This window comes from Mus caroli, unplaced genomic scaffold, assembly GCF_978045245.1.
Source record: "Mus caroli unplaced genomic scaffold, Mus_caroli_1 scaffold_3, whole genome shotgun sequence".
NCBI classification, from domain to species: Eukaryota; Metazoa; Chordata; class Mammalia; order Rodentia; family Muridae; genus Mus; species Mus caroli.
The window spans coordinates 29,408,570-29,435,880 of NW_028227258.1; the positions used below are offsets into that span (position 1 = coordinate 29,408,570).

The following is a 27,311-nucleotide window of genomic DNA, read 5'->3' on the forward strand; positions in this document are numbered from 1 at the left end:
ATATATAAAAAAGAGTACCTTTCCCAATGACTCATAATTTTAAAGTTTACTCTGCCCACAATAAAACTGGGCAATAAACCCCACCCACTTGGGATTCTTTTTTCCTTTGTTGAGCCACTACCAGTTACTGGCAGCTTCCTTTGATATACAATCTTCTTCCTTCAAGTTTTTAACTAGGCATTTATAAAGATACTGAACAGGTTATATAGGACGATGCTTGAAGTGAATGTCTTAAGGGGAACCTAAGAGATGCTCAGGAATTCAGTGAGAAGAACACTTGCTTTCATTACTGCTTCTGGAAAAGATGCCATCTCCACTCGCCAAATAATTCCTCATTTCTCCAATGACCAATGACTGACATGTACCTGGATCTGCTTCTGAACTCTTTATCCCATCCCACTGGTGAACTGCTCTACCCTTGTGGTAGGCCAATACTCCGTTAGTGGTTAGAGCTAAGTCTCGGTTTCTACTCAGGTATTTTTCTCACATTTTTCTTTACTTCTGAAATGCTGAGTGAGAATCTTGATGACTTAGTTACATTTCTTGCTGTTTCCGACACCTGATATGGTAGTTATTTTCCACTCACTGTAACAAAATGCTCAACAAAAGTTGCTTACAGAAAAAAGTAAGCATCTGGTTGGCTTATGGTTTAAGAGGACACATTTTGTCATGGTAGGATAGTCATAGCAGCAGATGGTAAGGCGGCTGGCCACAGGATTCAGAGAGTGATCATTTCTGGCATTCAGTTGGCTCTCCCTTGTCCCTACTTTTCGATTCAGTCTGAGAGCTCAATTCATGGGATTGTTCTGCCCACAGTGGGTAGCTCTTTCTCCCCAGTTAAACTTCTCTAGAACTGCTTCTCTAGACATCCCAACTAATATGTCTCCTAGGTGATTCTAAACACAGTCAAGTTGAAAAATGAAGAGTCAGCACCCAATGATATCTCTTTAAATGATAATATTCCACATCTGGACCCTAGGACCTCATATCCACTCATCTTACAAAGCAATACATATTTACCTCATCTCTAAAAACACCGCAATCTTAGCAGTTCCAATACTGTTCAAAAGGACAGAGCCAAAAGTCTCTTCTGAGCTTCAAAACAGTCTCTTAGCTATGAGCCCTCATACAATAAAATAAATGGACTAGTTACATCCCATTAATATGCAGTAAGTAGCACAAATTAAACGTTCTAGTTCCAAAAAGGGAGGGCTATGGAGATACCAAGGAGATTAACAATTCTTTACCTGTCGAAGTTTATTATCTGTGGATGCAGTGGCTGGAAGAGCCCTCAGTGGCTACCTAGCAGTCTCAACTATTAGTTCATTGGATCCATTGTTGTGCCCCACCCCTAACTCCCTAGCAATAGGAGTTATTATCTTAGGACCAAGACTTTTAGTAACATCCAAAGTTGTAGTGATAGAATGCAGATGGTTTTCTAGAGCCGTTGTTTTCTCACCTCCTGATGTCCACTCTCATGAGGTGTGGTGATGGGAGGAATCAATATCACCACAGACTGGTTACTGACTTAGGTCACACTCTACACCCTAGACAGTCTATTCCCTGCTTTGAAAGTTGTTGCCCTCTAGCTGACACTGTAAGGGAGTCTTCGAAAGTCCATTTCACTGTACTGGCAAGCTGGTTACTTCTAGGTGATGGAGAACAAGGGAAGACAAGCGAATTTCATGAGCGCAGGCCTCTTCTATACTTCACTCGTGACCATGTAACTCCTTAGGAATAAATAGTGCAGATATATCATACTAACGGTATCCACAAATGGTAGTTTTAGAGAAAGAATTTCAGGCAGGAAAAGAAGGTCATAGCCAGAGCAGCTGTCTCCTTCAATACAGCAAATCACTCCTCTTGGTACGACTGGAGGCGTGACAGCACTAAATCAGTCCGCTAGTAGGGGTCTGTCTGGTGCTCTGGGGAACTATATCATACGGGGTCTTACCATTAAACTCTTAGCATTGCGAGCTATAGCCAGATTGATGTTAGTGAGTGGAAAGGCATGATGCTCTGTCCACACCTAGCCTCCAACACTGCCGTTACCATTCATGAACCTACTGAGAGTGTCCAAACAATTGGCTTGGAACACTGGAAAACTGGTGTTTCTAGAAAAGCAGTCTGTATGGTGGAAATTCTTTTAAAATACATTTCAAGTAAACTTACTTTATAATATATTTTGTTGGTGTCTTTCCCCACTTCTAACTCCTCCCAGGTCCTCCTCTTCTTCCCTACCCACACAACTTTATGTTCTCTCTCGTTATCTTTCATAAAATAAACACAAACAAAACAAAGAATAAACACAATCCCTCTCCAGAAATATGAAACAAACAAACAAACCAAACCAACCAACCAACCAAACAAACAAATAAACAAACAAACAAAAAAAAACAAGCAAAAGACCAAGTGGTAGAGAGAGGAGCAAAAACAGACAAAACAAAGCAAAATGAAACATTTTGTGTTGGTCAAGGACTACTGGGCTTGGGCTTGCCCTGCACTGGGATACTGTGATTAATATACCCAATGCCACAGGAGAAACCAATGTTCACTTTGCCTGTGACTATCAATTGTAGATAGCTTCCTGGTTAGGGATGTGGTCCTATATCCATTTCCCTGTCTGGTTAGTGGACCCTGTGTGGTGTGAAACTGTGCAGGTCTGATGCAAGCTGTCTCAGTCTTTATGAGCTCATGTATGCATCAGTCCTGTTGGAAGAGATTGTTTCCTTAGAGTCATCCACTGACTGTTGCTTTCACAGTCTTTTCTGCTGCCTCTTCTTCACAGGTCCCTGAGCCTTCGGGAAAATGATTTGATGAAGACATCCATGCAAAGTCTCTCACTCTCTGTATATTGTGCAGTTGTGCATCTCTGTGTTAATTCCCATCTACTACAAGAAGCTTCTGTGAGGGGGGTTGAGTCAGGCATTGACCTATGTGTGGATGGGTATAGCAGTATGTCATTAGGAGTCATCTTATTGTTATATCCCTTTAGCAGAATAGTAGCATTAGGTTTGGGATTTCTTTGTTTGTTTGTTTTTCAGGACAGCATTTTTCTGGGTAGCCCTGGTTGTCATGGAATATATGCTGTACAGCAGGCTGGCCTTGAACTCACAAGACACCCACCTGCCTCAGCCTCCTTAGTGCTGGGGTTAAAGGCATCCACCTCCACTGCTCATCAGAAATTCTTTTTAAAAAAGAAGTTGAATAAGGCTCAAGGAGTGTAAAGCAATATTGGGAATTTCAAGAAATATTAGGTTTAGAATCTCAGGAACACCACAGAACACCAAGGCACCATGGAAGAAAAGAAACAAAGGATCACATTTGTGAAAAGATCCTATGAGTGACTTTAACCCCTCAATCTCCCCTCTCTTCCTTTAAAAAAATTTCTAACATACTAAAAACACAAGTCATTTTGGTGAAGCATATAAGAGTCCCCTCAGGGTTAAAGGACTACAGTTGTTTATAAACAATTCTTGCTTTCTGCTACAAACCTATGGTGTTATTGTTATTTTCTCTTAAGTATAAAAAAAGTTCTCTAAGTTTCTACTTGGGTAGCTACTTATTTCAGGTTATAGCTGATAATCCTGTTGACAGAAAAAGAACCGAGGAGGCATAAGTCAGAAGTTGGTGACCGTCAGGTTAATGATCAGGAATTGTGTGCTTGTGACTACTACATTCAGTTTTTTGATTAATATTTTTAGTAGTCTGTTACTGATTTTGTGTTTTGCTTGTTAGTGGTTAAAAGTCAGTTAATCAAAGTACCTGGGTTTACCCCATTTCATTAGAAGTTTTGACGACCCATGTTAATTGGTCATTCTTTGATGCTTCTATCCTGACACTTTCAAAGGTTATGCAAGAAAAGGCATTGGCCAGACGTCTATGTCACTAGGTCCTAGTCCTTTCCTTGTTTCTCAGGATATGGGATGCTATACTTATCCTTTTAATGTCTATAGTTTCGAGCTTCCTGATCTGTCCAATAAGGGGTTAGTCAGGGACCTACACTGAAGAAATACTAAAGGACGTTTTTCAAGATAAAACAAAAGTAATTCCAGATGGAAAGAAGAAATGAATAATATGAAAGCAGAAAAAAAGGTAATTATACTATATGCAGATATAACAGTGATGATATAAAATAGAGATCGATATAGATGCATACAGCAGTGGTATTCTAAATGTGATGTGATAAAGGAAATAAAACTGTTCTGAAGTTCTTGTACTGACCAAGAAAAAGATGCTGCAGTTTACCAAGAAGCTCCCGAAAAAGGACCAGATGTCATACGACCTGGAAGTTTGCATGTTTGGAGTGAGCGTATGGCATAACAAAACACCACTCAAATGTATTTGAGAGAAAGCAAGAATGGAGAAGAGAAGAAAATTATCATTAATACAACAACATCTATTTAAAAGCACACAAGTTACATTAACTATAAATGCTCTAATGAAAAGGCAAAGATTTCCAGAGTGAATAAAATGCACAGCTCTCCGAGTTTACAAGAGGAACTTCTAAAACATGTAAGCTGCAAATAAGATAAAGGCCATTTTCCAGGAATATTTTATAGTTATACATTTGTTCACGTTTCATGATGTACTTTGATTTATGGAAGTACATATTAATAGAATTATAAAGAAATAGATCGGGAGGCAGAGGCAGAGGCAGGCGGATTTCTGAGTTCGAGACCAGCCTGGTCTACAGAGTGAGTTCCAGGACAGCCAGGGCTACACAGAGAAACCCTGTCTCAAAAAACAAAAAACAACAACAACAACAACAAAAAAAAGAAACAGAAAACTCACATGCATTGTGGGAAAATTTTATTCACATCTCTCAATAACATGGTCAAAATTGTCACTACACACTTGCCACACTACAAACGTGACTCTAGAAGTTGACATTTAGAGTATTTCAGAATTTACATCCTTTTAAAATGCATGCAGTATTTTAAAAAAACAAAACAGATCATGGGGCATATAACATTTTCCAAGAGTGATAACGTGCAGAGCACACTCCAGTGAGAAATCAGTTACGTTTCTTACATAAGACATTGCTACAGAGGAAGTACAAGTGGCTATGTAGTACTTGACATTTAAGAACTAAATCCTGGAAAGTTGTTGTGTTGGCCACAGTTTCCTTGGCTTGTGGAATGCATGTTTCTATGGTGCAGAAGGCCAGCTTGCAGTCCCTGAAGCCTTCCCTTTACACACATCTTTTTCTTTACTCGGCATACATGAAAAAAATGAAAGACGATGTCCACTCTAGGGCACGATGGCAGAGATTAATGTCCCTCTTAAAAATCCAAAGGATTTGTGTGTAATGTGTGTGTGTGTTTATGTGCATGTACTTGCATATATACATGTGTTCCACATGCATGCAGTGCCCTTGGAGGCCAGAAGGAATTCGATCTCTGGAACTGGAGTTAGAGATTGTTGTGAGCTGCTATGTGGGTACTGGGAACCAACCTGAGTCTCTCACTGAACCTGGACTTCACCAATTAGCTAGACTGACTAGCCACTGAGACCCAGGACTTCTTTTGGGTCCACTTCTTCATCTCAGGGATTACAATGTATACTGGAACCAGGTTTATTTGTATGTATGTATGTAACAAGGGTCCTGGGATTTGACCTCAGGTCCTCTTGGTTGTGTGGCAAGCATTTCATAAGATCCTTCTTCCCTCTCTTGTCACAGAACTCTTTACAGTTGTGATCTAAAGTCTTATTAGCCTTCATGCCCTTTGTTACAACTTAGGCTGTTATAAGTTTGGATTGGACCATCTGGGTACCTTGCAGAACATCCTGGTGATCCATTGCATTGATGACCCTAAGCTGATACATCTGGATACAGCAGGATACAACAGAGATGCTCCCCTCATAGGAGATAACAGTACGCTGGTGGCACTGGGAAGACACATTTGGTTAAGAGAACAGGGGATAATCTCCATGATGATTCAAAGACCTGCCATTTCCGTACACTGCCTGCTGGCTGCTTTATAGCTATTCTCAGTGGAGTCTTAAAAGAGTGGCTATGGAAAAGTTTCCTGGAGGCAGAGCCCTGAGTGGTGTGTGCGGATGACTACCTAGCAAGGAAGAAATGATGAGAGTGTGTAAGTAGCTGCAAATGGTCTACTTAGTTGTCCAGGAACATGAAAGTATTAGATCAAAAGGAGATATGGGTCACAGACATATAAATGGCTATATTGCATGAATGCTCCATGTTATTTTTGTGTATCACCCTTTAAGGTCTACTAGAAGCATCTACTACAGAAGTAACACTGGCTCTTCAAGCAGAGAAATGATGATGGCATCATGTGCATCAGGCACATGGAAGTGGGCCAGCAGCTTGGGCTCCTCCTTGTTAAGACCAGTTTCCCAGTGCCCTAATTGATACCCATGCTGATTGAAGCAGAATACAATGTTGAGCCCCTGATATGACTCTACTCCTTAAAGAGACAACCAACCACCTTTTTCCCCTACAAGGACCAGTGGTTTGTTCCATTAGGAATTGACACCTAATAGTTGTTCAGTTTGCCTTGTTTTTATTTTTTTGTCTTTTGAACAGACTTTCAGGACCACAATCCAAGGCCTTCCACATGTGCTACCCACAGACAAGGAGTTCCCCTGAATTACCATTATCCAAAGAACAGGCTCATACTCCAAAGGAGACATCTCACTCAGTTAACAGTAAACAGGCATAGCAAAGTTGCTGTCTCTTCTTCATGGAATAAAAACAAATCAGCAAGTTTAATAACTAGTAGGAAGGCAATGGAGAGATACAGGTCAGACGAAGGTAATTTAGGACATTGGGATGCAGGTGATAATGAAGTTGGGGAAGATAAGGTGTTTGGAGGAGGGTGAGCAACTTGGTCAAGGTGGCATAGCCTGTGAGTAGCCAGAATCAAAGTTCCCAACCCTGAATGCTGGGCTTTGGCTGCTTCTGCCACTCAAGGAACTTCCTCATGCCAGTGTCTCTCTGTGTATGTGTTCCCTTCCAGTTCCCACAAGATGGCAAATAACCAGGCTTCTTTACCAACCACTGTTCTTTGCCATTTTCCTCTCAGCTCTGTAATTTCCTTTCAGAACGATTTAGATTTCACCACTATAACCTACAGAGCTCTCTACATTTTATAGCCTTCATTTTTGTTAGATCGTCTTTTATTTTATTAAAATCTAGAAATAAAGTTTTTATATCAACCGTTTTAGAGCATTTCTCATGATTAAAAATACTTCAGTGTACTAACTCTCTGATGTGAAGGAATAGACTTCACTTGTTTCTCTAATTTCAAACATTGCAACGTGAGAAGCAAGGCTCCCAGCTTAATCTTGCAAAGGAAAACTCAGTTTTAGGTGAATAAATAATTACAGAATTACAGGCAATGAATTATCAGACAAGAGGCTCAATCAATAATGTTGACATAGTTTATCACTTTGATCATTGATATTATTAATCTATCTTTTAATGTACAAGTTAGACAGATTGAAAATCGCAGTTTAAAGGATCACTAAGAGATGAGATGCATCCACTTGCACGCTGTGTTCCTGGATATTTATCCACTGTTTAGCACTTAGCTCTCATGTCTTGAGTCTTTTGCTGATCAGGGCTTGCTGGTCTGAGCATACACCATTTCTCTTTCCCCTGGGGATTTCTCTGGCCTCGGTGGCACTAAGGTTGGGCAATTCCACTTGTATTTCCTTAGGCATCTGCAAAGACAGGGCCACAAAACTTCCATGGAAGTCTACCTCTTCACACACCCAGCCTCTTTAGATACCAGACCTTTGAAAGGCAATGCCAACAGCAATCTAGAGACTCCAAGACAAACTTTTATACCCGTGTAATGACTCAACCAACATCAGGGTCTGAGGCCCTGCAGCCAACTCTTGGTTTTGTAAGATCCTGGTCAGCAAAGCCATTCTGTAGCTGGGATTCTGACCTAGATTTTGATAAGCTCTTCCTGCCCTTTTGATAATAACAAGTCCCTATGACTGCTCTGTGTTGTGTGAAGAGACAGAGGGTGTCTTGTTAGAAATCATTTGCTCCCATTCAAACACCCCCATTTTTTTAACCATGAAAAGGGCTTTGCTGACTGTGCTGGGTGCACAGGCAGGCTCTGGGCTCTGAATGTACTGAATGTTCCCTGGCCATCGAAGCTATAAACAAATAACAAATTATGCAACAAAGCCTCTTCAAGGTTTTGCTTTTCTGTTTCCAGGCCTGGGTGCTCTTTCTCACACCACAGGCAGTTCAGGAAGAGAATGGAAAAGCCCTCTGCTGGAAGTGCATCAAGACGGGAAACTAGGCCACTCACTGTCTATGATTGCACAGGCCACAGGCTGCTGTGGAGGCTTCCACCTCAGTTCACTTCAGAAGTGATTTCTGGTGTTTCAGAACCAGGCTTCCAAGGCTCCGGTAGATGGTGAAGGGCATTGTGGGAACCAGAGGTGACCGCGGGTGGCTTTCTGAGACAATATGGGAAAGCTCAGGCCATTTGTTAGTGTCTCCCCATATTTGAAAGCTGTGTTTATAGACCAGAAGAGAGAAGTCCTTGGGTTTTATTTATATTTTTACATGAGAATAAACCTGTGAGCATGGTGATTTGGTTTCATTTCTTGCAAATGATATGCCATTGGCTCTGGGAACTTAATTGTACACTCAAACTTGCAATGATCACTGGACCTTAGCACAAGCTGCTTTGGTTCTAATGGTCACTGTATATTCAAAAAGTAACCCTTAATGCTTTGAGCTTCCCCTAAACACAAAGCAGCCACCTCTTACCTTTGTTCTGTAAGCTGTGTTCTCGGAGAACACAGTTCCACTCTTGGAGTCCATGGCTTCTTCTAAAACTAAATCAAAGAAGATATAGAGAAGTTAGACCAATATAATAAAAAAACAGTGTCTAAGAATATAAGGACTAATACGTACTAGAGAAGAGGCATGTAATATTTGTAAAAAATATTACTATTAGAATTGCTGGCTTTTATTTTTACAAAATTATTTTATTACTATTTATGTGTATGGGTGTTTTGCTTACATGTATATCTGTGTATCATATGCATGCCATGTGCCCTCGGAAGCCAGAGGGTGATGGTGAATCCCTTGGACCTGGAGTTACAGATGGTTGTAAGCTACTGTGTGGGTGCTGGGACTTGAACCCTGGTCCTTTGGAAGAGCAGTTGGTACTCTTTACTGCTGAGTCATCTCTCCAGCTCCAGCTTACACTTTGATTTTTATTTTTCACTGTTAATTTTTCTCATGGTGCTGAGTCTAGTTTACCTGTGCCTGGTTCACACAGTCCAGTTCTTTTGGGCCGTTAGTAATATCATTCAGTTTAGTCTGAGTGGGATCAGCCTGGGTGACGGCAATCTGTCCTTCTACCTGGTGTTGCAGGGTCATAGGTCACACTAGCTTGGGAGGATGTTTGACAGGTTTTGGTGTGAGCCTGTTCTCTGAGTCCAAAGAGAGACCCTACTGAAAATAACAGGTTGATGTGCAAGCTTCCAAACATTAATGATCTATAATGTGTTGACTTACAGCTTCTCGTCATGTCTTAATAGTAGTTAAGAGAACCAAGCAAAGAGTTTGAATACATTCATATATAATATGAATAAAGTAAACTGTAATAAGAGTGGGCTAATATTTCAATAGTTGCATGATTTCAATACCATTTTACAGTGTTTATTTACTTTCCAATGTAATTTATATTTATAACAGAAAAATAATTTAATTTAGTTGTATAATCTGAATGAACAGAAGCTAAGATGCCTACTGTGGGGCAGAGTTCTGAATGACAAATGAAAGTCCTCAAAATAAACATAGACAGGTAAAAACCACTTTGATATTTGAAACATTCTTGAAAATGAAGAGGAAAAAAAATCCAAAGTGGAATGATTCAGCAGATGGTGAAAGTTGTTCATCTGTGCCCTGTATTTTTCTATTAAAAATATTTCAGATTTCTTTTGTCTCCTTGGTTTTGTTTGAGTTGGAGTCTTGCTGTGCAGCATATCAGAGCTATTGTTCTTCTGCCTTATCACCTGAACAATAGCTGGGCTCATGGATGTGCTCTGCGGAGAAGGTTGATACATTATCTGAATGGAACTATGTGGTGTTAGTGGCAAGAGGCACAGCTCAGAAAAAAAAAACCTAGTTATTGTCTGCAGGAAAGAGAAATGATTAGCAAAGTGGTGAATTAGATATGGTGAGGTTCGCCTGTAATCTCAGCATTCACAAGGCTGGAGCAGGAAGACCATGAATCTAAGGCTAGCCTGGACTACACAGCAAGACCTTGTCAAAAAAGCAAAATAAACAACAAATATGGCCCCTCACTTAACCAAGAGGTAACCACAATGTGCTAATTTACCAAAAGCTTATATTTGGAGTTGTATGACTAGAAAGAAAAAATTTTGTGATCGAACTAAGAGTCCATGTCGCTTATTTTTGCAGCTATCTGAGTCTAGTTTGAAGGGAAAGTTATCGATTTCTTTTTCTCTTGCTTCATGTCCCTTGTGAATAGAAGGCCAGAAAAGTGCATGGGGGAGTTTGGGAGAAAAGGGGAGAGACCATGGACCGACCTGTTAAAATGCCATCAAGGTGGTCCACCATGAACTTTGCATCGTCTTCTGTGAAGCACATGGGTGGTTTTATTTTCAGCACGTTCCTGTGAGGGCCATCGGCACTGAGAAGTACCCCCTTTCCTTTCATCCTAATCCGTGCAGGAAATGAAGGGCCATGAGCACACGCAGTGGGGGATGAAGGGCCATGGGCACATGAGGTGGGGGATGAAGGGCCATGGGCACATGAGGTGGGGGATGAAGGGCCATGGGCACATGCGGTGGGGGAGAAAGGGCCATGGGCACATGAGGTGGGGGATGAAGGGCCATGGGTACTTAGAGTCTCCTTTTTCAGAGAGATCAGAGGAAGAAAATCAAGTGCTCAAGGGGCCAAGTCAGCGAAGGGATGTGAGGTGAGCTTACTCGTAGATGATGTGCTGTGCTTCAGCCGTCGCAGGTGTTCTTTTTTCACGGTCCTTCACCAAATCAATGCCAATAAAAAGGCCGACACCTCTGAGGAAGAGGGAAAAGAATCCATGGATACTCTTAGAGACTGGCGCTGTCACCAGACTAGATTTGCTGTGAAATTGAGTGTGACGTTGCTTAAGTAGAATGCTACTGATTTTTAACTAACTCAAGAAACTAAGCCAGTTGCCTTTAGTTTTTGAGGCAGCTTTGTCATCCAGGATTTCTGTCCACTTAATTATATAAGAGAATAATAGTACATTCGAATAAGTTTGTGTATGCGTGCATAGGAAACATATATGTGCGTAGGCACATGCGTGCATGTGCTCATGGTGGGCAGAGGCCAACTTCAGTGGTGTCAGTTAGGTACCATCCCTGATGTTAACACAGGCTCTCTCCATGGCCTGAAACTTGCTGGTTAAGATACCCTTCCGGTGCTATGATGGCAAGTGTTATCCCGAGGTCATTTAGAATCATCTTATCTTCCTTCCTTTCATTTCTTGGACTTAAAAATCATCCTAACTACAGAAAAAGAAAACCTATAAATGTGACCGAACATAAATGTTGCCAGGGTGGTTCCTGAGTCTTGGGTTAACCCTGATCTTTGCTCTCCCTGTTTCTCAGTGTCTTATATATTTTAGTTAAAGATGGCAAGGTGAAATATAAGCTATTCTGCTATGGGAAAACAAATGAGTCCGTGATTCTCGGTCAACACACCTGATGTCTCCTATCAAGGGATGCTTAGACTTCTGTTCACTCAGCAGCTCCATGAGATAGGTCCCCACTCTGACAGCGTTCCCTTGAAGGTTTTCCTTTTCAATTACATCCAGCACAGCCAAGCCAACTGCACAAGACACTGGATTTCCTCCATACTGCAGACAGAGAGAGGGGAAAACAACAACGGAATCAGTGGTATTGCTTCATTCATGAGGAATTTGGCACACAACGTATGTCTGAAAAACAAAAACATACTTTAAGCCTTCAGCAGTCCTCACAAAGGTATACACTGTCAAGGACACACATGTTTAACATACATGTAAAAATACAATTTTAACTGAACTTTTTTTGTAATAGAAATCTTTTAGACTTAGAAGACAGATGATTTTATTTATTGGTATTGAGTGAAAATTCACTCCTGGTCATATTCTCCAGGATGTGTAACTAGTATGAGGGATTATAAGAAACTTATTGATTCATCCAAACAGTAACAAAGTATTATATTGTAAATTAAAGATTTGGAAGTGTGGTTCAGTACGGGAAATTAGTGTTCTCTGTCCTTACAGAGTTGACTGAAAACAGCTAAGCAATCATTTCTCCGAGAAAAATCAACCCTTCTGAGATTTGGCGTTTGCTTCGGTCTGTAACAGCACTGCCGCTGTGCACACTTCTAAGCCCAACGCTCATTCCATTGGGGAGTAAAGCCAAAGAAATGAAGCTTTACAAAGAGAAACATTTAGTATCTGTTCTGTGAGTTGACTAACATTCATAGTACCATACCAAATCCTCTAAATGCTTTAAAATTGTTTGGGGAATTTCAATATGATTCAAAACAAATAAGATCACATTGTCTGTTAATGAAATAACCACTGAAGTTTAGCAGAGTGACTGTCTGTTATTAGAAAACCTAGCAAGACTGTTTGGGGAAGAAGAAAAGCAGAAGGAAAAAATACAAAGAGAATTAAGTCTGGTTTAATCGAAGTTTGACAAGAATATTAGAGTGGTTTGCTGCTAACACTTTTCCAATGTCAGAAAAAGTCTAAGAACATGCATTATTTTCCCCTTTAGAATTAAATCTGTAAACCAAAATTTACCGTATTGAAATATTCCATGCCCGAGCTGCTGAAGGCTTCTGCAATTTCTTTGGTTGTCACCACACAGGATATCGGGTGACCGTTGCCCATAGGTTTCCCCATGGTGACGATGTCTGGAACGAAGTCTTCACCATACATCTGGAAGCTCCAGAAGTACCTCCCAACTCTGCCAAAGCCTACTTGAACTTCGTCAGCAATGAACACACCTCCCGCTTTGTGAATGTGTCTGAAAAGTAACGATATATGTTGATGCCCTCAGACCACTGAGTGTCCCCAGAACTACCCAAAAAGACTATTGAAGTCAGAAAAATGTTAACCTGAAGCATCTGTCTGTGTTAAAAATATTCTAGGACTACCTTGTAGAGATGTTACAGGGTAGTCACACGGTTTCTAGATGAGATCTACCCCATATGCTGCTTAGAGTACACTGTATTGCAACATTTCACTTGGGAAAAGAGCTGGGCAAGTGGATCTTACCAAGGTTAATTGATCTTCACAGGTTTACTTATTGGCAAGGTGTAGGGATGAGCCAATGAGACAGGATGCTCGGCAGGAGCTAGAGTATACTTCTAGAGGTTGGACTATGTTAAACTCTTTATGTTTTGTATTTCTGGAAAGACCAGGGGACATCCTAGAGTCCCGAAGTAGCACGTAGTCAGGAGCAGATTTTTACCAGCTAATCTGGCAGTATGGGCCTTATAGACTTGTTGTAGTGCCCTGAGCTTGACCAAGGATGCCCAAGTCAAGTACATACTCAGCCACTTTCTGGAAGTAGCCTGCTGGAGGAATAATTTGTCCACCACAGCTCTGCATGGATTCAGCAATAAAGGCAGCAATCTATACAAGAAAAGATGGGGTCAAAAACCTATACACGGCAGGCTCCCCTCCGAAAAGAGAAGAACTTCCTATGCAGCAGGTTTCTATTTTAAAGGTTTATTTTTATTTAATAGGTATGGGTGTTTTGTCTGCTCATATGTCTGTGCACCAAGATATGCAGTAGTCAGAGAGGCCAGAAGAGGGCACGGGATCCTTTGCAACTGGACTTGCATATAGTTCTTAGCTGCCATGTAGGTGCTGGGAACCAAACCCTGAAAGAATCTGTACTCTTAACAGCTAAGCCATCTCTCCAGCCTCAAGAGTGTGTTATTTTAAAGAAGATTTTAAAACCTTTATTTTTAATTTTATGAGTGTGCATGACTACCTCTGTATGTTTGTATGCACGTGTGCTGGTGTACAAGGAGGTCAGAAGGTGTGAATCCCCCGGAGCTGGAGTTATAAGTGGTTGTGAGTCACCTGCCATTGATGCTGGGAACCAAACTCTTGTCCTCTGCAAGAGCAGTGTCCTTGACTGCTGAGCCATCTTTCCATCCCTTAGAGTAGGTTTGAAATGGCTAGAAACACACCCATGGTAAGTGCTAAATAGGCCGTTAATTATAAACAAAAGCTATCTGTACCAGAAGAGATGGGTATCTAAATGATGTCCTAGGACTCAAGTAAAGCCACCAAAGGAAATGGAGGTCATGAGAGGTGGACTTCATAACTGAAGGGCAATATTTTTGTCAGGTTGTGTCGAGTAAAACTGATATATGGATGTCTGTGATCTGAACCTTTGGAAACTGATCTATCTAGGTTAGTAAAATTGGATCGCTTGAGGCTAGAGTCAGTACCAAGGGAGTAGGTGGCTACACGTGAGGGGCTGCATTGCTATACTTCTAGGTCTGAGATTACACTAAGCTTCCTTCAAAATCCAGGCATCTCAACAGTAAGGATAGGGGAAGCATGTCAGATGCTATGGGAGGAGAGGCTCAAAAATGGCAGTCAGTGAAGGAAGAAGCGAAAGCTCGAGAAAGGGAGAAAGAGATCTAGAGACTCAAGCCTGCGAGAAAGGCATGGGAAAGAGACCTAGAGATGCAAGCCTGCGTCCAGACTCCATATGAGCAGCATTAACCTGGGTGAAGTTGTTCACCTCATAGTTATTTAGTGTCTCAGCTATAAAATGGGGCTGCTGGACCCCAGAGACTTCTGTTTTAACCTTCAATGACTTTGTAAGCACAGCTGACATTCAGAAGCACATGACCTGTGCTTACTTCTTCATAGCTTTCAGCATTGGTAACATGATTGCATCAACCCCCCAAATGTTAATTTCTTTTTTTAAAAAAAAATCACGTGGACTCTCTGTTAACGGCACAGTCCGTATAATCCTGTTAGGTTAAACATATTTTCTAAAAGCTTTATTTACTATCCAAAGCTCCAAAGCTCTTTGAGTAGGTAGAGCTTTAGGTTCATCTGTACAGGGGTGTTACAGAGGGCATGGAAGCAAAGCAGGAGTAGTAAGGCTGGGAGTGGAAGCAGGGCTGTGGGTGGGAGAGACACTCCAGAAAGAAGAATGGCTCTTTTGTCCTGAAGATAAAAATATTGCAATTCACTGGAAAAAGGCAAATTGTTTTTACTTAATGAAGTATTCGTATTGTCATGTCTGTGCCACAAGCCAATTTAAAGGCCCTGTGTTGTCAAGTTGCATTTAATCTGCACCTAAGTAGCCCTATGATGGGTATGGGATGAGCATGCATCTGAGGACAGTAGGGTGAAGACTGAAAACATTAACCCCTTTCCTGTTCTCAATTACTCTGGTGTTGTCCTGGAAGCCCAGGTCCAGGTAAAAAGCCTGTGCTTCTACTCTGGCTTAGTGAGAAGCCAAGTCTCAGCTCTGTGGCTCTTGGAGGTCCACTAGCTCCTGGCAGCACCAAGATCCCCTGAAGGTCTGAAAGCTTAGACTGGTCCTGCTTCCCCCACGACCCTCAAAGTTGGAAGGTCCTCCAGACCAGACCCTCTATAGTACCCGAGAGATCAGCATTAGGCTGTCAGCACTGGGGATGTGTAGTAATTATATTTCTATGATAAATAAAAAATTTGCTATGACAAAGTACTTTTGAAACAAAAACCAAGTGAAAATGGAATCAGCAAAGAACAAAGGCATTTTCGATTTCATCCCTTTTCTTCTCTGTAGAGAGTTCCAACTGTTGTAACTATTTCCATAAAAGACTTCAAAAGTGTTTCCCATAATGCCAACCTTCCTTCCGCTGCTGTGAGCCTCCTCAATGATCTTCTTCACCTCGTCTGCATATGCAGTGGATGGGTCTTCGTGGTCTTCTCTGTATTTCCCTCTGTAAGTGTCTGGAGCTGGCGCCTAAAACGTCAGATAATACAGTCTCTCCATATTTGCACCTTGACCAAACTTAAAGACCGAGGGACCATCTATTTCCCTACTAGCGCATGTTGGAGGGCGGTCCTGTTGACCCAAACACCCCCAGTGCCTTTATCTTTCTGCACATTTCTGAGTGCTGTGAAGAACTGACCTCTGGATTGTGAGCTGGAGCTTAGACATGCCAACCCCTCTAAGTCAGAGCTTTATCTGTATTCACACAGGAAGCAAATTCAGATTGGCGAGCACAATTACGTTATATACAAAAATGGCATAAAGTGGAGACTGAACTGATGACTGTATGTAAAACAAACTCGCACTGTTGATTACATCAGAAACCACGATCACTTAGGAAACTCGGGGTTCTTAGTGCGTAAAGTCTCGCAGTAAGGCAGTGCAGATTCATTCTGACCTTCTGTTAACACAGTTATACGAAGTGAACGTCACTGTTTCGACAACCTAACTGGCGCCTCTGTCGGATGCAACATCCCTTTTCACAATTCTCATTCCTGCCATAACTATGCGTCCTGTAAATTATCTTTAAGAACAGCCAGAGAAGCTCATTTAGCTCTGAGTGTTGGCCTCGTACCAGTGATTGGAAGAGTGACTGGAGACGAGTGGACACAAGAGTTGACAACAGCTTTTACAAATCTGATCTACCAGGTCTACCATTGGACTCTCCTACCGTGCTCCTCACTCTGAGCCACCCGCAGTCAGTCTGTGGCCCCTGGGTTCAGCACATCATACAACTGCTCTCAATCTTAGTTCCTTTCCCATGGTTCCACTCGGCTTGGAAGGTTGGGCCGAATGGCGGTAGATGCTCTTCTAGCCCCGGTATTCTGATCATAGGACTCAGAGATATTTACCACATGTACAGATTCCCTCTTGACATCTTTGCCCTTCTGGAACTTATAAGGACTGATCTCAATTAATGACGACAGGTGGCCGTGGTAAGCACTGAAATGAAAAAGAGAAGTCACACCAAGAGTGCCAGGAAAGGTGTTTGTGTAGTATGTGAAACCAGTGTTTTCTACCGCTCAGTGTCACTCATCTGGGGAGCGCTCACTACCAGCGCCATGTTTACCTGCAAAACTAGGTCTAGTCTGTCTTCATGACAGCAGTGGTATTTGATCTTCCTATTGCCCCTTATACATGTAAGGAAGTACTTGGAGGGTCTGGTATATCTCTTCATAGACAGTTGCTTTTATTATAGTAGGAAAAACAAACATTAGTTCTTTGAATTATATTTCTTTGAATTGGTAAATGAGATTCTCTAAAGGTGGACATTTTTATATCTTCATGCAGTCTTGTGAGTTGAGTTTTCTATATTTTCAAATATTTTTTTTACATTGATTGATTGATTGATTGATTCCAGGGGATTAGACTCAGGCAGTCAGGCTTGGTAAGCAAATACCTGCTGAGTCATCTTACCAGCCTAAATTTTTAAAAATAGGCCTCACAGACAGTTCTGTCTGGCCTTAAACTCCTGGCCTCAAGTGATTCTTCTGGACCTCAGCCGGGACCACAGGCATGTGCCACCATGCCTGGTTAGTAAGACTGAACACAATTTTATAGACTTGGGTTTCTGCTTGGAGGGCTATCTAAAGGATGCTCGGTTGGAGACTCGAGGCAAATACTGAGGGATTACGGAAGAAGAACTCGGACAGAGAGATGACTGAATGGCAACAAAACTCTTCCTTCTCACTCGACACACAAATGGTGAAGCTGTTCCTCTTTCTGTTTCTTGCCCAGAAGTGTAATCAGCAGATGTGGAGAGAAAAGTCTAAGAGGCCCATCCACAGAGGACTCCAAATAGACAGCCTCTGGTCTAAGAGGCCCATCCACAGATGACTCCAAATAGACAGTCTCTGGCCTAGATTGTATAGGAAACCACAAGCCAGCAACAGAAGGATGAGACTCCTAACTGAAAAAGTGATAAAGAAGACGAAAAGATGATTAAAGCATAAAACTTATGTGAGAAGATTCTCAAATCAACATGGCCAATTAAACAATGCAAATCAAGATGTGTGATAGCCAATAGAGTAACAGCAGTTAGAAAAAAAAGCAGAAAGCTAGTTAGTACTGATGCCGGTTAGTACTGAGGTTGGTTAGTACTGATGCCGGTTAGTACTGAGGCTGGTTAGTACTGATGCCGGTTAGTACTGAGGCTGGTTAGTACTGAGGCCGGTTAGTACTGAGGCCGGTTAGTACTGAGGTTGGTTAGGCTGGGGAGAGGGGTTTTTCCTGTGTGTGTCTGGTGTTGCAATCACACTGGAGACAAATATGGCAAATTTCAGTTAAATTAGCAGCACCTGCTGCCCAGCCATCTTGTTTCTGAATTTTATCCCCGAGGCATTCTCAGGATGTCCTGTGGAAGACCATGTAGCAGGATCTTTGCTTGTGCAGGGAGTGATGCAGTCAGTGCCCATCGCTGGAGGGAAGGAAGCTATACAGTGAGAACAATACTGTAATCCAATATGGCAGCAATTCCCCACTCAGAGCTACAGGCACTTGAGCATCTTTAGTCTACCCTGACAATGTCCAAGCAGACCCTGAACTTCTGATACTCAGTGAGTAAAAAAGGAACGTAAGATATGTCAACATACCTCATGTTGACTAAATATTGAAATGACAACATGTTCACAGGCTACCCCAAAGTACTAGAACATTTAAATCCCATATATAGCTCACATTATGTTTCTGAGTTAGAGGAATAGAACAAATGTCAAGAATTCTACGTGGGATGAAGTATGAAAACAAAGATCTACAGTAGCTTTGGTAAAGCAGGTACACATAGAATAATGCACGTTTTCCGTGATATAAAAAGTAAGATGATGTGAAAGTCAACACAGTTGGGAGGAAGAAAGAGATTCGCAGAAGTGGGAGGGAGAGCAGAGCAGTGGTAAGTATGATCAGAAACCATGAACATGTATGAAAATGTCATAATATAATCAATTATCATATGCAATTAATACATTCAAAGAAAACATTTCAAATAGCATGGAGTCGGTATATTAAATATATTATTAAATTGACCATAGGTCCATAAAAATATATAGTAAACACATTATGATAGTTGTCCATAAGTGATAGAGAATGAGAATTTAAAAAAAGAAATGCCCCACCCCAAGTATGTTTATCTCCTAATATTCAGGACCCAAGAATATGTTTCAGAGCAGAGATGATTTTCAGGTAGAGTAAATTAAGGACCATTCAATAAGGGGATTATTCTGGATTATATGGGTGAATTCAATATAGTCAGAAATGTCTTATAAGTGAAACAGGAGGCAGGAGTGTGATAGTCAAAGATGGCGGCATGAGGAGAGAGGCTTAGTAAGGCGATGGCTGACTTTGAAGAGAAAAACCTGGTGCTGTAGGCCGTGAGATACAGACATATATCCTGGAAGGGCCAAGACTTGCCCACAGATAGCCCTGATTTTAGCTCAGTGAGTTATTTTAGCTTTCTGATGAAATCTATGGCAATAGTTTTGTATTGATTTGAATCCATAAGCCCATAGTAATAAATGAAGCAGCAATAGAAAATGAATCATCACATTGAAGGAAGTCTACAAGAGGGGACAAAATAAGGTCACATATTTAATTTCACTCTGTGGGTTTATGGGGTGAGGGAGTAGATGAGATCATTTTAAAAGCATTAGTAAATACGAATGCCAAGTTTCTCGTTTAAAATCAATAATCATGTTTGGGAGGTAAGAGTTAATGTGACCATTGGTAGTTGTGATCAAATGAAAAAGAACTAAAGTTTTAAATTTGCTATAAACTGCTATGTTTAATATCAAGTACAGTAGATAATCATGATAGTGAAGGGAATGTTTGGATTTTAAAGAAATTAATTATGTTTTTAGTTTGGAAACACTTGAGTTATGTAGAGGTAGCATTAGCTGCAATGTGTAGTTAGTTACTAAGTAAAATGTCAACCCGGATTCCCATCAAGCCTACAAGGCTGCAGTCATTAAGACACCCAGGAAAGTGATTAGAGAGAGTGAATTAGCCTAGAAAGAGTGCACTCAAGCTCTACATGGCACCTTCTTGAGTGATTTTGAAACACCCTCCTCCATAAGTGCCTGTGGTTTTAGTAGAGATGAGTTTGGCATAGATTGGTACACTTCTGGCTCTGAGGGGGGCTTCTTGCTTAGAAGCCTGTTGTCCAGGACTTACTGGTCAAGGGTGATCACATCCTGGTGGCCTCGGAACTGCCGTGCCAGACGTAAGGCTAAGTCATTGGCTTCGGATCTATTGAGATAACACAGAGAAGGGACAAAGTGACAGCCTCTTTTAAAAATGGCCCAGTGTGAGTTACAGAAATTGGAAACTGGCATTTATTCAGAAATGTATAATGTGGAATGGAGGCTGCTTTCTCTCTCCATCCTGCCCCACTGAAGTTCTCCCTGTAACTTGGTAACACATGTGTAACAGCCATTAAGGAATAAGACACATAAAAGAAACCTAAAGGATGGCAGCTATGCTCCCCACTTCACCCAGCCCTGTCACATCAGGGATGTCTAGCTTTAAGTACCCTAAGAATCCCACCGTAAGCCCTGTCTCAGGAGGGATGGAGCACCCTCCAGCCTGGATGCCCAACCACGGTGCATTGGCTCAGTGCTTGGTTGGTCTGTAAGATTAAGATCATCTGTTTTTCTGCCTAGTTCAGAGTCTAAATAAACTCTCCTTAAGTGGAGAAAGGAAACAGTCATTCAGAGGATGTTTGTGGCAGTGTGTTTGCTTCTATTTATTCTCATGATGATGTTGCAAGGTGAGTGTTGCCATCTCCTTTCCTATGGGTGCGGCAACAGCCTCAGAGACGTCAAATAACCAGAATGAGATTTTTCATCAATGGAGGAAGAGCCAGGATTTAGACAAGACACCTATATGACTTTGATACTATTTTTTTTTTTTTTTGCAGTGGGTATGCAGCATCCATACATTCTCTAAGGACAGTGATGTTTAGAATTCATCTCTCTTTGGTAGTCTAGAATTCTCTAGAAATGAAAGCTAGATATTATATTTCATTTCTAAAAGGAGAGAATGATTTGTAACCAAGCAGGGGTCCCTCAAATGCCTCCTCAGTTCATTACAAAACAAAGCAATGATGCTCTCCTTACAAAATACCCTTTGGAAAAGAGAGTCACAGAAAATCCTAACAATCAGACATTATAGCTTTCGAAATATCAAATCCCAAGCGCTGTATCACTTTAAAAATAGCAAAGCTGCATACAGCGTCCCCCAAACATAACATTACACTTTCAGCTTCACACCTTCCTGGGCGTGCATTTGCGAATCACACCTTTTGATATCTCTATAGCTGTCCACAGAATGGATACATTACCATTTGTGCTTACAGAACTTAGAAGTTGGAATGTATCTTCGCTTGGATTTTCTTGTGTTTGCACTGGTAAAATATGCTCAGTTTTTGTAGGAAAGCAAGTCAGTGAAAAAAAAAATCTTACGAAATTACAGCTTCTTTAGTAGGGTCACTTATTTGCTGAAATCTGCATTTAATGACTATGTGGGCTGCCTGTTTTCATGACCCATTTTACTGTGTGACAAGATGACGTCACTGGATCCCATTAGGCTCAGAGTCATGAAATAAAGTAAAAGACTCAGAAAGGTCCACTCCTAATGAGGGTCACTCAGTGAGTGGCAAGAATCTCCTTCCGTCCTTCTTGGTTCATCAAATGGAAAAGGTGCACCGATGAGAAGGGGGCCGCAGGGATGCAAGAAACCAGACACATACCCGGAGTTTGTGAAGTAGCAAACGGAGAGCTCCTGAGGCAGGGTGGCGGTAAGGCGCTTGGCAAACTCAATGATGTTGTCGTGGAGGAAGCGAGAATTTGTATTTAGTAATTCCATCTGTTTCGCGGCAGCTTTGACCACTTCTGGGTGACAGTGTCCCACTAAAACGTAGGAGGTAAAGAAGTGACAATTCTAAGAGCTTTGGAGGAGAGGGAAATTCTGAAGGGAAAGAAAAGAATTTGGGCTCCTTGCTCCTTGTTTTACTGAAGCTTTCTCCTTTTAGGGCAACTCAGCAGAGGAAAGGGACATTCGCCATGAAATTTCTGAGGTGAACCGGGCTCCACAGTAATCTCCTCCAATGCGCTGTGCGTAAGATGCTTACCGTGCGCCACGTTGTTGATGCAGTCTAAGTACCGTTCGCCTTTCTCATCAAACATGTACTGCCCCTGGGCTCGCATTATTTTGATGGGATCCGCCGCAAAGAAAATTTTGCACGAGGGCCTAGAAATAGGCAAAGGAAATCCTTTTAGTTTGGTCAGTATTTTTCCATCTCAGTGGAGGTCAACTGTCTGTGGAAAATTACAGTTACATAAGGAAAAGGGAAGACATGGGCCATGTGACTACATTATTTTTTCATTTTCTATTAGCTTGGAATCTTTCGTCCTAATCCACTGTGGATGTCATTGGTCACATGTCTACGTCAGTGTCTCATGAATCGGCTTACTTAAAACTCACTTTTCCTTTGGGAAATTTTCTTCTACTGGAATAAAAATGACCACCCCCACATAGGCATTCTGTTATGTCAGATGCTGCTATATAGCTTAGTAAATATTTTCTCATGTAATACCTATAACCATTTCCCCCTTCTCTCTCTCTTTTCAAATTACTTGATAAGAAAATTAATAGATAACTATAAATAACTTAAAGTATTCCAAAGGAGATTTTCACGTATTTTGAGTATCTCTTGTCCTGTATCAATTAAATGGTTTCCCATCTTAAATATTTAAATTAATTTGTTCTGGAATGCTACTGTGAGCAAAATAAGTTCCTGTTAGTCTTGGTTATTTCTGTGGACATATACAGCATAAAAATTAGCAACACACAACTATTACTGAAGTTTCTAATGTTGGCTCAACAAGCTTTGAAGACCTAGAACTAAAACTATGTGAACTTTTGTTTATTTGGCTTTTTGTGGTTTTTCAAGACTGGCTTTCTGTGTATCTCTGACTGTCCTGGAATTCACTCTGTAGATCAGGCTGGCCTTGAACTTACAGAGATCTGCCTGCCTCTGCCTCAAGTACTGGGATTAAAAGATTAAAGGCATATACCACCACTGTGTGGCTATATTTTTATTTTGGTGTGTTTGCCTACTAAAGAATTCTGTATATATTCAAGAGCAGTGTTCTCAAGCTGTGGGTCAGGACCCCTTTGGGTGTCACCTTTCACAGAGGTTGCATATCAGATATTTACATCAAAATTCATGACAACAAAATTACAATTATGAAGTAGCTGTAAAATAATTTTATGCTTGGGGATCACCACAACATAAAGAACTATATTAAAAGGTTTGGCCTTAGGAAATTGAGAGCCAATGATCTATAGGGTTTGTGGAGATTTTGTAATATCTATTGATTAAGCTGGTATGCAACTGTTTAGACAATGTTTTGATTATTGGGAGTAGTGGGTAACCTCAAATTTTAAAGTGGCACATGGCTGTGGTATAGGTTGATGTAGTTTTATGTGTAGAATTGAGGATTGAATCCCATGACTTGTTAGACAAGCAGTCTGCCAGAGAGCTATACCCCATTTCCTAGCTTATATAGTTCTTAGAGCATCAGCTAAAATTAAAAAAAGAATATATATGAGAACATCTTGTTGGCTGAACCTCACCTGTTAGTTTGTAGTTAGCTACAAGTTAGGAGCCACACAGAAAGCTCAGAGTCTGACTGACAGACTCCAGAGCGCTCCTTGCCCTTTAAGCATACTGTGGCTGTCAGACTTTCTGTAAAATTCTAGCTTACCCCGCCCAACAGTCCATACTACATTTCCTTCCACAAACTTTGCCATTTTCTCTCAGAAATTATGTTTCTGAAGAAATCTAGTTAGAAAAAGCTGCAATCAGTGAATGAAGGAGGAATTTGGGTCATTGTGAGAGAGGTCTTGGTCCTCTCAACATCCTAGAGCCTTCCTGGTGGAAGTGGGGAACCTGATCAGCCTTTCTCCCAGAGTACACTGCTTCTACCCCTTATGCCTTGGTCTGTATGTCCTTTTGCTACAGCAGGCAGAGCCACACTGTGGACCTTGGTCGGTACATTCCTTAGCAGCAGCAGCAGGTATATACACACACTGTAGACAGCTGTTTCTACAGGGTTAGGGTGCAGTCGTCTTTCGTATGATGTTTATTTTGTCTTAAAAAAAAAAAAACAACCCAGGCACAAAATGTTAACTCATTTGTTCCTAGAATGTTGTTAATATGATTTGGCAGGCGTGGCATAGGTAGCAAGACACCGTACTAGAAGCAGAGTTCAGGCCAGTCATTTATACACACTGTTATACTACGAATGCATAGACAGGGATGAAACAAACGCCAGGAGAACCAAGTCATCCTGAGGACACAGCTTGGGAGATCAGGAAGTTGTAAAGTGCTGTCCCCCTCCCCCACCCATTTTAAAAAAAATATATATACAGGTGATTTAAGTTTTTCCATTAGCTGTTGAAAGCCTCTGCAGCCTCACCAAGCATACGGGGGCGGGGGGCGGGGGGCGGGGTTCACTTTAACAACTTTAAACAAAGTTGTCAGAATGAGTTTCTTTGGGGAGGCATCAATCAAATGATTTCTGAGTTCCGCTGTAGAGTTGATGGGCGTGGGGGAAAGCTCCCCATCTTGCTCCCAGTGCTCCTTTCCCTTGGCTGGATACCCTCTTATAGGACACTGAGAGCCATCTCCTCCAACCACTTGCTGCTCTGTTTCGGAGGGAGAGCTCCTAGGTCCCTATAGGCAGCGGCTTCCAGCCCCTTGGGTGTGGGGTGTGGCTACTCCATCTCTCCCACCCACCGCCCCTTTCAGCTAGCAGCTTGCACTTACCCGATGTGCCTCTCCCTCAGCGCCAGGGTGTCCTGCTTGCTATAGAGCTCGCACATGATGGCTGCACCCTTCAAGTCAATGAATGTTCCTCCCTCTGTAGCCTGGGGCGCTGCAAAGGATTTTTTTTCTATCCTCCTGTGCCTCCTGCCCTGGGTATCGGAGGTCACTAGTGGCATTAACCACCTAGGGTCATTCCCTTTTTAAGTGTTGCCTGCCCTTGCCCTTTGCCAAGTCCCTCCCTCCTGCTCCCCTCCTCCACCTGGTGCCTGCTTACCAAGTCAGCAGCCAGGCCACCTCCGCCCCCAGTCTGACTGGCTCCTGTCCCTTCTGCAGATGTCCCCTGCCCCTCCCCATCTTGTAATTGCATTTAACTCACCTTTTGATTTCTTAACTCTGTCTCAGTTCTGCCTTGCTTCCTCCTACCCATAAATTCCTTCCTTCCCACTTTCTCCTTTCTTTTGCTGCATTTCTGTCTTGTTAATCAAACCTGCCATTTACTGCATTGCACACAAGCAAAAAGCCATATCCTCCCATGTCACAGGATTGGGATTTAACCTGTGTCTCAGATGGGGAGTGGTAGATTTGGTATTCCAAACATTTACTCTTAATAGTCCCAGGTAGACACCTCCAATCTCTAAAGCAAGCTGAGAGAGGAGGAAGCCAGGCTGTTACATATCCCACAGTCCCTAACTTCCAGTAGCAAACATGGAACTCTGTGTGTGTGTGTGTGTGTGGTGTGTGTGTTTAAACCTACTGTAGGATGGCTTTCTCTTAGAATTTGAAGTTAAATACAGAGATGGCTTCGACTTTATTTAATGATAACTACTGAGTTATAAATTCCTTTCAGAGCTAGAGGGTCACCTTGTAGGTTCTGTTGATAAGAACTGAGAGGCATTAGGGAAAGAACCAGCTTAATCAAGGTCACACAGCCACTTAGCCAGAGTCTATGCTTTCAGTTCAATCTGTGTTTTGGGAGGTCAGCAGAGAAAGCCTGGTTTGTTTGTATCGATCCACTTAATACATATTTGGATAAAAATATTAATTTATGTTAAGGTACTTCTAGCACTTTTCATTTTCTAAGCTATGTGGAGAAATGACGTCCTACGTCACAAAGGACGGGCAAAGAACTTGGGGGTGTTGGATGAAATCCCTCCTGGAATCTGGCCTCATTCCGATCTATGTTGCCAACTGTGGGCACAGCCTGATTCCCCTCAGGCTGGGAGAAATCACGAATGGTGGCACTCTTTCCGTGTTCCTTGATAGTCTCCGCACCTTAAAGCATGTTCTTTACATAATCGCCGGGAGCTTTGGGTTCTAGGCCCAGTTCATCCCTAAGCTGGCTGGGCTTCTTCCTACTTGGAGATCATATTTCTTGGTATTAAAAACATCTCTCTGGGCTTTAAAAGAAATGCAAAAATATCTTAAATGAAGTCATAACTAGGTGCCTGGGAAGGAGAGTCCCAAACTCCTTCCTTTTGAGTTACTCTGCATTCTTTCTCAGAGATCCAACGATTCTCTTGGGTTTTAGTGTCAGCAATACACCAAGTTTACATCTCCCTGCCTGCCCTTCCCAACCTTTCCTCTCAGTCCCGGGCTCACCCACTTTCTTGACGTCTTCATTTAGATGTTTCCTAGACACCTGGGTCTTAGCTGGTTCATGGTGAAAGCTTTGATTCACCTCCCCCCCAGGCTTATTTTGACCCCCAAACCATTGCTTTAGAACCTCTCCCTTTACTAGGCATTTATCGGCTCATCCACGGTGTAGCAGGGGCTCACCCTCTACTAGGAATGATGTCCTGGAGATAAGACAGTGAACCAGATGGACCAGCCCCACCCTCTCATGCGTCATGACTCTCAGCAGGTCCCCTATCCCCAGAGGCAATCTCCCTCCCAGGAATTCACGGGTTCTGGCCCTGCTCCAGTCAGGAGACAGGTATGAGCCACCGGTGGTTATGGATATGTGGTCAGTCTGAGCTGAGGTTTGCTGCCAGCGTACACTTCACATTTAAATTCTCCTACTTTTCCTTTTTTAATGTGACTATTAGCATATTTAAATTTATAAATATAAGCGTGACTTGCTTTTCTATTAACCAATACTAGTGTGGTGGAACGAGAGAGTGATAAATAAATTTAACAACGTAATAGCTTAAATTGCTTCAATTATGATACATGCCCCAAAGGAAACAGACCAAAAAGAGGTGTAAGAGCACTAGAAAAGTATGTGAGTTTCTCCCTCAGTCCCATTCTTACATCAAATTACTTTCAAGCCTCATTAACTCCTTTTCAAAACACTCACCTGCTGCCACCCTGCAAAGGCTCTCTGTGTGTCTGTCTGTACATCCGTTTCTTTGTCTGCACCACGCTGGTGATGCCGCCTGCCTTACGTGCCCAGCGACTGCTGATTTGCTTCTGCAGGCTGCTCTCGGAACTTTTCACGCTGGTTTTGCTTCTCCGGGTT

General features: G+C 41.9%; 1 protein-coding gene and 1 long non-coding RNA gene across 3 annotated transcripts in view; one reads left to right on the forward strand and one right to left on the reverse strand.

Moving 5' to 3' along the window:
• The window catches only part of LOC115030590 (uncharacterized), a 129,525-nt gene that overhangs the window by 23,367 nt on the left and 78,847 nt on the right, over positions 1 to 27,311 (forward strand). The gene's annotated exons all lie outside the window — the stretch shown is intronic.
• Positions 4,796 to 27,253, reverse strand: Etnppl (ethanolamine-phosphate phospho-lyase). 2 transcript variants are annotated; one of them, XM_021158442.3, is made up of 13 exons: positions 27,150 to 27,253; positions 22,151 to 22,269; positions 21,770 to 21,929; positions 20,194 to 20,268; positions 16,881 to 16,971; positions 15,883 to 15,999; positions 13,567 to 13,649; positions 12,813 to 13,038; positions 11,719 to 11,873; positions 10,960 to 11,049; positions 10,558 to 10,688; positions 8,765 to 8,832; positions 4,796 to 7,692 (listed from the first exon to the last, which is right to left on the reverse strand). In XM_021158442.3, exons 1-13 carry the CDS (start codon positions 27,191 to 27,193, stop codon positions 7,564 to 7,566), a joined length of 1,488 nt encoding a protein of 495 aa, XP_021014101.1. In that variant the 5' UTR covers positions 27,194 to 27,253; the 3' UTR covers positions 4,796 to 7,563. The 2 variants fall into 2 exon arrangements, with proteins under 2 accessions (XP_021014101.1, XP_021014100.3); XM_021158441.3 differs by lacking the exon at positions 27,150 to 27,253 and adding an exon at positions 24,854 to 25,024.